General features: G+C 37.6%; 2 protein-coding genes and 1 pseudogene across 2 annotated transcripts in view; all 3 read right to left on the bottom strand.

Moving 5' to 3' along the window:
* Window positions 1–1,042: 1,042 nt before the first annotated feature.
* On the bottom strand, window positions 1,043–7,897 carry LOC132636757 (3-ketoacyl-CoA synthase 11-like). The gene is made up of 2 exons (XM_060353778.1): window positions 7,764–7,897; window positions 1,043–2,892 (listed from the first exon to the last, which is right to left on the bottom strand). The coding sequence occupies exon 2, from the start codon at window positions 2,882–2,884 to the stop codon at window positions 1,352–1,354; it is 1,533 nt and encodes a 510-aa protein (XP_060209761.1). The 5' UTR covers window positions 2,885–2,892; window positions 7,764–7,897; the 3' UTR covers window positions 1,043–1,351.
* Window positions 7,898–10,343: 2,446 nt separating this feature from the next.
* Window positions 10,344–12,197, bottom strand: part of LOC132637970 (mitogen-activated protein kinase 7-like) — a 5,309-nt pseudogene continuing 3,455 nt past the window's right edge.
* LOC132636756 (UBP1-associated protein 2C-like) overlaps window positions 11,293–12,197 on the bottom strand; it is a 7,817-nt gene continuing 6,912 nt past the window's right edge. The window contains exon 2 of the mRNA XM_060353776.1: window positions 11,293–11,430. The gene's annotated coding sequence lies outside the window, so the exon portion shown is untranslated. The remainder of the gene's footprint in view (window positions 11,431–12,197) is intronic.

Below are 12,197 nucleotides of genomic sequence, written 5' to 3'. Positions count from 1 at the left end.
ATCAAATATCTATAGGTATTTAGTGAATTTCTTAATACATATCTAGGGTGTCGACAAAAGCTATTGTGTTCACGTGAACCTATAAATTACATGATAGATCTCAGCTTGTGAACTGTGATGATGTCATGATAGGGATTAGATCCTCTTGAGTTCCAATATTTCTATGTTCCAGCATCCCCGAGTCTAGTGTGTATGGCTTATCTCTACGTTCTAGGATAGTGGTATACCAGGATTTTATGCAAACAATGTCGGCTTATTATTACAATTTGTCTTGTAAGTGAATCTGGGTCTAAGACTGTTGGCATTAAGACTTTCCTCCTTGGTTTGATATATCCTTTTGGTTTACTCTTTAGCCGAAGCTGTGTGTACATAAAATCTTAATTCCCTTTGGATGATATTGTTAGAGGGAAATTTCTCTGATCTGTAGTAGGAACAAAAATATTATTTGAAGAAAAATAGATGTAAAAAACTTCCTTCATAAAAGATTTGATCGTAGTGCGGGAGACCTTGAAACTTCAAAAATTAATAAATCTTTAAACACTAAAGCCTAGTTGTAGAAAAGAAGTTTAAAGAGGACAATCTCACTTTCAAGTTGTAGTTTGAAAAGAAATTGTTATGTTGCAAATTGGAGAAATGCTCAATGATGAAGATCTGAGTCCTTCTCGTGCTTATACGGGGGATTTCTTGTTGAACTTTTAGGAAATTTGCCTTTGCAGATAGAGTTACCCGATGTATATGCTGGTGAGAGAGAGTAGAAACCGGTAAATAGTCAAGGTGTGTGCAAGCAAGCTCAGACACCACTGATATAAAAAAATTAAAAAAAAAGGTAGGAATTCTTGCATCAACTTGCAATGTTCAAACTATGGTACAATTATCGAAAGAAATTACAGCAATGTTAGAAAGTGACAATCAACATTATCCTCAAATGAATCTATCAAGATCACAAGCTTTAATCAAAATTCACAACCTAATTAGGTTTCAAAAATAGTTGATTGAGTCCAGAACAATTGGTAACATCAATAGACAACAAAATTCTCCTATAGACAACTAACAAATTGTCCTTGCTCGTAGTATACCTCATATCAAACTATCAAAGGTAGCTTCTTCACAAAAGCAAAATCACCATTACTGATGAAGACCCTTGGAGTTAACATACAAGAAAATTTACAACAAAAGAGGCTAACTCAACAATAAAAGCTGTGTGTGCACGTGCATCCACTGATTCGAACTTAGACTATATATATATATATAGAAAATTTTGAGAATTTTTTTATGATGTACGTCTATGTAGGTGTGTACCAACTACCTTTAAATCCTGGATCCATCTCCTTCTCTGGTTGCTGATTGACATTTAAAAGTTTGCTACCTTTGGAACGTCCACCGGAAACTTATCTATCTCATCCATCCAAGGATTCACTTCCTTTGCTGGCTTTATAGTCCTCAAAGCCTTCCATACAGCACTATTACACTTAAATCCTGAACCAAATCCTATTTGCCACACTCTATCACCTCTCTTCACTCTTCCTTTAGCTTCCGTATAAGCCAACTCGTACCACAAAGAGCTGCTCGAAGTGTTTCCAAAACGATACAATGTCATTCTTGATGGCTCGAGGTGCCTCTCCGTAAGATGCAAATTCTTCTCTATTTCATCTAAAACAGCCCTTCCACCAGCATGAATGCAGAAATGCTCGAACGCTAGTTTGAAATCAGGAATATAAGGCTTGAGTTTCATTTTAAAAAGTTTCTTCCCAACAAGCGTAGCAAAGAAAAGTAATTGTTCTGATATCGGTAACACAAGGGGTCCAAGGGTAGTAATATTGGTTTTTAAGGCATCTCCAGCCACTGCCATTAACTCTTTTGACAAAGAAACTCCTTGTATTCCATTAGCATCCTCTTCTTGAGTGACAGAAGCAAAACACTTATCGTCTGCACCTTTATTCGTACGAACAGCATGTAAAAGTTGGTACTTTGATCTTCTTCTCTCTGTCCATTTATTTGAAAGAAGTATAGCTGCACCTCCCATTCTAAACAAGCAATTTGACACTAACTTTGATCTGTCATTTCCAAGATACCAATTGAGTGTAATATTCTCTGTACTAACAACCAAAGCATATGAACTTGGATGTACTTGAAGTAATTTTTTAGCAAGATCAATCGCAATTACTCCAGCACTGCACCCCATTCCACCTAAATTATAGCTAGTTATGTTCCCTCTAAGCTTATAATGATTTATGATCATTGCAGACAACGACGGGGTCGGATTAAACAGGCTGCAGTTGACAATCAAGATTCCAATGTCCTTCGTTTTCACGTTCGTTTTAGCCAATAGGCCATCAATAGCGCCAAACATAACTGTCTCCGCTTCTTTCCTAGCTTGTTTCAACGACGGATTTGGAGGTATGTTGAGCAAAGCCTCGGGGAAGTATGTGTTGTTCCCGAGCCCTGATCGTTGTAAGATCCTCCTTTGGAACTCAAGATTCTCCTCGGAAAACGCACCAGCTAACCTAGACTGATCCATGAAAGTCTGCATTGTGCACTTATGAGCTTCACCAGGCTTGTAACAACTAAAGTCCACGAGGTATACAGGGCGAGGACGGGTTACGATGTAGATTGTCAATACGAGTACTATGAGTGTTGAACATGAAATTACTGAGATGAGGTTGTATTGAAGATTGTCCCATAATTCAGAAAGATCTTGAGGAGTAAGTGTTGACATGTGAGCAGCAATCCCAGCTACTAGAGGTGTTAATAAGAGGTACATTCCATGAGTAATGAGGTAATGGTAACCAAGCTTAACATATTTCAACTTGACTGATTTGTTGTAATCTGGAAGCTTGGTTGATGAGGGTGGCATCAAGGGTGTAGTTGCTTTTGCTTCTGTCATTTTTCTCCCTGTTTAAAACATTTGACATAGGTTAAGTAATTATTCGAGAGATAATAAGGGATAGTATATTTTAGTATGAATCTAACTTCCATACGAAGGAAAAATAATTTATTCAGAGTTCTCCTCTGAATCTTTGAATGAGCTATAATTCTTCACTACTCCCTGTACTACATAAATAGATACGTAACATCCTATTTATAGTAGTACGAAACCTACTTTTACTAGAAATTTCAAAAACCTATTCCTATTTAATTCTAACTATAAATTCTATTTAGACATGAATTAAATACACGAACAAATATCAAATCCTAAATAAATTTGGTTTCTTGCAACTTCGAATTATTCTTCAACACTACAAACAGTAAAACTTTTACACCATCCGTATAGTTTAATCTATTATACCAAGTTACCTGCTTTTTGAGGTTATTGATCTCATTTGTTATGGATTGTTTATTGTAGTCTGTGTTGCTCGAACTCTTTAAAAATAGCGAAAGGTGCGTGTTGGATCCCTGAAATGTAGAACATTTCCGGAGGATCCAACACGAGTGAGACATAATTTTTGAAGAATTCGAGCTACATAGCCTCTAATTACTATTTCAGGTGACCTAATAGTGTAAAAGTTCTTATAAATTGTCATGTCAATGTATATAAGTTAAAACACTTTTGGTATAGCATGAATTCAAAAACCTCTTGATGTTAATCTCTTTCAAAGTTACATCAAACAGGGGGTGTATAAGATTGGATTCTGCAGATACATTGCTTAGACAATGCAAATACGGGGATGACAACAAATAGTTGAAGAATTCTTATTGCAAAATTTATTAAAACAAATTATTTTCTGGGGAATCAACTTGATGGGGTTTTCTCATATACAAACAAAATACAATAACAACAAATATTATGCCTCAAAATCCCAAGAAAGTTAGGATCGACTATATGAATTCTCACATACCATGTCGCTTCATTTAGGTTCATCTCAGGCCAATGTTATACAAAATAACATTAGAAATAACAAGAAATGAGATTCTCATTTACAAATAGAATGCAGCTCCACTTTAGTGCAAATTCTTTGATTTTACACAAATAGTATGAAGGCTAATATAAATCTTATTCCAAATTCCTACTAAAGAGACATCTTTCTACTGCCCCGTCGTGGTTCTTTCCACCGTGGGCTGCCTGGGGGCCACAGCCGTGGGCCACCCCACCGTGCCCGTACCCCACTTCTGGGTGGCAGCAGCCTTGCGGCTGGCAGCAGCCACGCCCAGCCCCGTCACAACAAGGAGTTCTCGGTGCTCGTCCTCCACAGTCGTTCTACTCGGCAGCCCCGTCATCACATGGTGGGTATGCGCCCACGGATATTGATCATGCTATGCACACAATGTTTTTGAATCCGCCCGATGACAACAATTGGTACATGGACACCGGAGCCACATATCACATGACCAACTCCCAAGGTACTCTCTCGTCTTACTATCAATTGAGCAAAAATAATGGCATTGTTGTTGGTAATGGTAACATGATTTTGATTCGTGGTTATGGTCATACATCCCTTCAAGTAAATCCCTCCTTAAACCTGAAAAATGTTTTACATGCACCTAAACTCATCAAAAACCTTATTTCCGTTCGTAAATTCACTATCGATAATATGGTTTCTGTTGAATTTGATCCTTTTGGCTTTTCTGTGAAGGATTTACGGACGGGGAGCAAACCCATGAGATGTGAGAGTTCGGGTGATCTTTATCCATTCTTCAAAACTTAACGAGCCATCTCGCCTTCCGCACCGTCTGCTCTTACCGTCATCTCTCCTCATATTTGGCACTCTCGTTTAGGTCATCCCGGGGATGTAATTCTTAGTTCTTTGCGTAGTAGTAATTTGATTGAATGTAATAAGGCTCGAAACAATGTTTGTCATTCTTTCCCTTTGGGGAAATTAATTAAAATGTCTTTTTATGACTATCTTTCGACTACTACTGTGCCATTTGACATTGTTCACAGTGATTTATGGACTTCACCTGTTCTTAGCTCTTCTAGTCACAGATATTATGTTTTATTTCTTGACAATTATACTAATTTTCTTTGGACTTTTCCCATCAAAACAAAGTCCCAAGTTTATGATTGTTTCTTGTCTTTCCGGACTTTCATTCGCACTCAGTTTGAAAAAGAAATCAAAACCTTTCAATGTGACAACGGGCGTGAATTTGATAATGGTCCTTTTCATAAATTTTGTGAACAAAACGGGATGCTCTTCCGATTTTCTTGCCCGCACACCTCACCCCAAAATGGTAAGGCAGAACGGAAAATTAAATCCATAAATAATATTGTTCGTACACTCCTTGCCCATGCATCTATGCCCCCCTCCTATTGGCGTCACGCCTTGGCCATGGCAATGTACCTACACAATATTCTCCCTTCTAAAATCTTAGCATATAAGACACCCACTCAGATTCTTTATCAAAAGAATCCATCTTACTCTCATCTCCGAGTTTTTGGTTATCTATGCTTTCCTCTCTTTCCATCCACACAAATTCATAAACTCCAATCTAGGTCCACTCCGTGTGTTTTCCTGGGGTATCCTTCTAATCATCAGGGGTACAAATGCTATGATCCATCGAGCCGAAAAATAATCATAGCTCGGCATGTGTGGTTTGATGAGAACTCCTTTCCATTTTCACAAATAAATAGTCCATCTTCTACCTCATATGAGTTTTTAGGTGATGATAATTCTCCATTGAGAATCCATTTGTTGCATGACCAGGTCGCTGCTCCGCCGCCTGCTCCTCCCTCGTCGCCTGTCCCGCAAACACCTCCCACCACCCCAGCTGCCCGCCAACTCCCGTCACTGCCAGCAGTCCCGTCACTGCCAGTCCCTCCGTCTCCCTCGCTGCCAGTCAACATGGGATATTTAAGCCGAACTTGAAATACCATAATCAAGCCTTAAGTGTCACCAAAAATTCCATCTCCCCCATTCCCCGAAATCCCGTTGGTGCGCTTAATGACCCGAATTGGAAAAATGCTATGCAAGATGAATATAATGCTCTTATTGATAGTAAGACTTGGGAGTTCGTCCCTCGTCCTTCAAATGCTAATATTATTCGGTCTTTATGGATTTTTCGGCATAAAAAGAAATCTGATGGTTCTTTTGAGAGGCATAAAGCCCGTCTTGTAGGTGATGGCAGGTCTCAACGGGAAGGTGTTGATTGTGAAGAGACTTTCAGTCCGGTCGTCAAACCGGCAACTATCCGTGTGGTACTTACTATTGCTTTATCTCACTCTTGGCCCATTCACCAACTTGATGTAAAGAATGCTTTCTTGCATGGCAACTTGAATGAGACCGTCTATATGTATCAGCCCTTGGGATTCCGGGATCCGGCTCGTCCCGATCATGTTTGTCTCTTGCGTAAGTCTCTTTATGGCTTGAAGCGGGCACCCCGGGCATGGTATCAGCGTTTTGCTGATTTTGTGGCAACCATTGGTTTCTCGCATAGTACATCTGACAACTCTCTCTTCACTTATTGTCGTGGAAAGGATACTGCTTACATTCTGTTATATGTGAATGATATTATTCTAACTGCATCTTCAGACTCTCTCAGACTCAGAATTATGTCCAAGTTAGCTGCGAAATTTGCAATGAAAGACTTGGGTCCGTTGAGCTATTTTTTGGGGATTGCCGTCTCCCGGGACAAAAATAGCCTATTCATGTATCAGAGTACTTATGCAGAGGATATTCTTGACAGGGCAGGCATGTCATAATGTAAGCCTTGCCCCCACCAGTTGATACAAAAGGGAAAATCAGCGCCAATTCGAGCGCCCCATATGAAGATCCTACGAAGTACCGTCGGCTGGCAGGTGCTTTGCAATACTTGACATTTACTAGGCCAGACATATCGTACGCAGTCCAACAGGTTTGCTTGTTTATGCATGATCCCAAAGTCGAGCATATGGAAGCATTAAAACGCATCTTGTGTTACATTCGAGGTACGATTGATTTTGGTACACATTTATACAAAACCTCTCTACAGTCACTACTGTCACATACAGATGCTGATTGGGGTGGATGTCCAGACACTCGACGCTCTACATTGGGTTATTGTGTATATTTTGGGGATAACTTGATTTCTTGGTCTTCAAAGCGCCAACCCACTCTATCTAAGTCTAGTGCTGAAGCTGAATACAGAGGGGTTGCTAATGTTGTCTCTGAATCTTGTCGGATTCGTAATCTGTTGCTTGAACTCAATTGTCCTATTCATAAAGCAACTTTGGTCTATTGTGATAATGTGAGTGCCATTTATTTGTCTGGAAATCCGGTACAACATCAACGTACCAAGCATATTGAAATGGACATTCATTTTGTTCGTGAAAAGGTTAGACGTGGAGAGGTTCGTGTCCTACATGTTCCGTCCCGTTATCAGAGACATTTTCACCAAAGGTCTTCCGCGCGTACTATTTGATGATTTTCAGGACAGTCTAACCGTTCGTAAACCTACCGCTTCAACTGCGGGGGTGTGTTAGACTATGTAAATATTTAGTGAAATATATTTTGTAATCTTCTATTTTAGGATAGCGTATGTTAGAATTATATTAGTCAAATTAGTTCCTAATTTGTAGCCTACAATTATGTTGTAAATGTTGTATATTAACCTATTCAAGGAATGAGAATGATCACGGTAAATATTCTATTACACTTTCCTCTTTATGCACTTAATTAGATGCAATAGATCTTATCAGTTCTTTCAGAAGGATTAAAATGCATATAGAAAAAGCAAAAGAAGGTGCATAAATGGTTTCAATGCTGATTAAAAAAACTTAATCATCAGTATCATCAAGAAAACAATTGTGCATGGATAAACCTTAATATAAAAGAGGCATATAAAGAAATCACCTTTAAATGGCAGTCACACCCCAGATCGCTTCAATCCCCCTATAGAGAAGCAAAAGAGAGAGAGAGCTACACTACAATAACATATGAAGTTAGAAAATAAACAAGAAATTTTGTAAATTTGTGCTGTCGTTTAATTTTTGCTACAAATATGGGATAGTGAGAATTTGACTGGTTAGTTATAAAGAACTAGAAAAACATGCAATGCCATCAATTTTTATGGATAAAAATAATACTATCCCATGTAGGGGGTCTTGGGGGTGGGGGAAGCAAAGGTAAATCCATAGCAAGTTAGTTGGTTCAGGATAAGTGTCATTGTTTTAAATGTACACAATTTTTTAAATTTTATTTGTATATGTACACATAGTTAAAGCCGGAAATAATTACATGTACACAATTTTTTTTTATTGCATATGTAAACATAATTAAAGCCAAAAACAATCAATTCAGTCGAACCAATAGAATCCACACTATATTTGCCTCGCGGGGAGAAAACAAGAGAAGTTGCAAAGACTAGTTGGTCCGATTGGTTCTTTGCGCCTAGTTTTGATGTGGCAATTACACTTCGGTTGATCCTCTTTTATCTAATTTTTTAGAATCAGACTTGAAGCCGTCAAAATTGATTGATTACTAGAATTAAAATTTTCGATCTTAATAGCTTTACTATATCAAAAAGTTTGAAGGGAATCTAGAAAGCTTTTATTAATGATTCAGCTGAACCTGTAGCCCACCCTAGATTTGGCTCGGGGAGAAAACAAGAAAAGATGCATAGACTTCGAGGTTGATTGGTCTGATTGGATCTGTGCGCCTAGAAGAAGTTTGATCGTATTATATATACAACAACAACATACCTAGTGTAATCCCACAAGTGGGGTGATCGTATTAAATATACATAATTTTTAATTTCTTTTGTATATCTAAACAAAATTGAAGCAAAAAACAATTACATCACTTGATGCTATAGAACCCACGCTATATTTGCCTCAAGGGGAGAAAACAAGAATAATTGTAAGGAAAATCTCAAGATTGTAGTTGGTGATCTGATTCATTCTAACCTAAGTTTTGGTGATCTGATTCATTAGTACCTAAGTTTTGATGTAGCAAGTAGCAACTATGCTTCGATTGATCCTCTTTTATCTAGGTTTTTACAATTGGACCTTGAACCCCTCATAATTGACTGAATTCCTAGAATTAAATTTTTCAGTCCTAAGAGCTTTTGCAATATCAAAAAATGAGAAGGGAATTTAGGAAGCTTTTATTAATGGATAGTTTCTTTTTTTATTTAATTACTTTTTTTTTTCGAGTGTCAAGCTTAGTATTTTTGCTATAAACCCAAACGAGGATTGATTTATTTCTTGAAAAGGAAAGATTTACATATATAGAAACTACATACTAACTATAATATTGATTAAAAAAAAAGGAAAACATCGCCAAGAAATAATGTATTTACCCTTGAAGCAGGTATAACTTTGATTATCCAAATTTGTGTCAATGCCGATGACACTTCATTGATTAATTTCTTGCATTAATTGTCACAAATTGCCAATTTCGAACAAAGTCAGGCAAAAGCAATAAGAAGAGGAAAAGCCACGAAAATGCCTGTGCATCTCTGGTGAAACATTGTCCCTCCTCCAATGAAATTGTTGCCTTTTTTTTCTTTTACATTTTTTCTTTCCCGTCTTTTTTTTTTTTTTTTTGGGGGGGGGGGGGGGGGGGGGGGAAGAAAATGCACTATTTTGTACAGAGAGATCATCAATGTGTTCTTTACATCTTGACAGAGAGATAAATGACACACATCTTAGTTATGTTCCATATTCTCAGCCGATCATTTGTTTGATATCCGGGCCTGTTATTCCCCTTTGGTAACATAATACTATCTCTTTAAGATTGTTAAAAAAAAAAAAAAACATAATTGAAAAAGAAATGGTTTTGAGACATGAAGAATCGATTTTCCTTAAAGAGATATTGTCCGTATACAGATTGAGAAAAATACAAATAATTTCCTTCAGATTACAACAAAGCTCATATTTATACCTGTAGATTTTTATTATACTACTTTAAGAGTGAAATATGCCTGATCAATTTAAGACTTCTGTATATTACAAACCATCTAACAGTTAATTGCGCTATTACTATGAGAATCTACTTGTTACATCAAAGTAAAAGACAAGAAAGATCATATACAAGTATACGGCTTTACCATTTTAAATGTTGGTTGAAGTATGTCATGTGAAGTGGAGTAACACTTAACACTGTAAACTTTTGACTTGCACCATTTTTTTTCTCATTTGGTGCAAAATATTTCAACTTAGGAAAAGATTCGAATCAAATGAAGCGATAAATATTTGAAACAATTTTATCATTTCGTGTAAAACATTTTCATAAACAGATTTATGCTGGTAAGTTCTAACAGGTATAGTCTGTAGAGGAAAACTCAAGGAAAAAAAAAAAACTACTAGTAAGACTCGTTAAAAATTATATTATGATAGCGTCATGCTCCTAAATTATAAAATTAGGTTGGCCACTAGAGTATAAACGCAAAAATAAAAATTCTTCATGGTAAATGCACGATAGACCATTGAGTAGAAACAATAAAAGGATCAATGAGGCCAATTACACTCAACTGCAATCCTCAGCTTAATACACACCAAAAATATTTCACATCAAAAAGTAACGATGATGAAATGAAGTCTCCTCAGATTGATCACCTCTCTGCTCCAAATGACCACAATAACTTTACTGTGTATGTTTCTCATAATACAGAAGCAAAAAAGGCTTCACTTTACCTTTCTTTGCTTAGGTTCTCTTCTTTTGTGTCCCACCTGTGTCGGATTCTCCAAAAATACTGCTGCACCTGTGTCAGATTCTCCAAAAATACACTACTTTTGGAGTATCTGGCACGCATTCATCAACAATTTTACACTACTTTTGGAGTATCCAGCACGCACTCGTCGACAATTTTGAAGAGTGTGAGCAACATGTCTTACATAGGCAGAAACTAGTAAAATGGGTTGATGTAAGCAGCTTCAGGATGGTAATGAAAAATTTCTCTCAGCATCATTTCCCGAATCAATGGTTCTGCCATATTCTCATCGATATCCAAACTAAAAGGAAATTGAGCGGGAAGATTGCACGTTGGATCATAAAGACTTGATAGGTAAGGGTTGATAGAGAGATTCTGTAACTGTTATTCTCTTTGAGGGATCAAAAACCAGCATTCACTTCAATAAGTTTATTGCTAAAGGATCAACCTGAGGGAAGATAGAAGAAAAGTGTGTTCCTCGAGTAAAAGCAAGAGATCTGACGAATCCTTTAGCCCTTGGGTTATCAATGAAATGAAGATCAGCTTCAGGCTGGCTACCAAGGATATTAAGTTTAAGCTGATTGAGGCACTCAGTTCCTGGGAAAAGAGGCTTCCTGCCAAGGATTTCGGAGAAGATGCATCCGCCAGACCAGACATCAATGGATGTTCCATAATTGTCACAGCAAAGAAGGAGCTCAGGTGCATGATCCCAACGAGTAACTACATATTCAGTCATAAACTGCCCAATGTCTCTGCTAGTCCTAGCCAGTCCAAAGTCACAAATCTTTAACTCACAGTTAGATTCCCAGGTTTCAGGTCCCGGTCGAAAATGTTAGCTGAATGGAGATATTTCAAGCCACGAAGGAGCTACACATCACAGGAAAAGTGGCTGTTAGCAAGACTGCATTAGAACGATGGAGAAGAAGATCAAGAAAGGTGCAGTAATGATTTTAAGCTTGCTTAATGTAGAATCAGACTTCTGATACACCGATGATTAATGCTGGCAAGATAATAGTAATGTCTCTAGGGACTGCGGGATATGCAGTACTAGCTGTGCACGCAAAAATGATCGTTAAGTATCTCAGATTAAGAAAGATTCAATGTTCAAACCAACTTCTATTACCTTCAATACAATCCAATTATTTGCCAACTTCCTTTTGTGGAAACTGGAATTGTTTAGTTCTATAGCCATGATATATGGTGCACAATCAAGAATAAGTGAACTTCAAAAGATAACACATCCAAGAAAAAATCTAGCTTTAAAGCAGGGATCATTTAGAAGGAAAAAATAACAATAAATCGCGTCGTATCATCGACCATGCCCAGGACTACCGGCAAACTGCTTGCTTGCTGGAATTTCACTGGAGATTTGATTAGGCAAAAGAAGTGGGGGAAGACCACAGGATGCATATGGTGGACCATTTGGAGGGAAAGAAACAGTACTTTTTTTGCTCAACTTCTGATGTAGGGATTTTGTACAGGATGTAGATTCTCTGATAGATGTCATATGATGGTCCACCATAGAGCAGTTCAGTGGACTGGAGGCAGGGAAAGATATGTTATGGTGACAGGACAATAGCAAAGGAATCTTCAAGGTAAATTTAGCTTACAGATGGATGAATCAGGACAGTCTA

Source organism: Lycium barbarum, chromosome 4 (assembly GCF_019175385.1).
Source record: "Lycium barbarum isolate Lr01 chromosome 4, ASM1917538v2, whole genome shotgun sequence".
Taxonomy (NCBI): Eukaryota; Viridiplantae; Streptophyta; class Magnoliopsida; order Solanales; family Solanaceae; genus Lycium; species Lycium barbarum.
The sequence above is the reverse complement of the archived record's forward strand: the minus strand, read 5'-3'. Positions and strand labels throughout refer to the sequence as shown.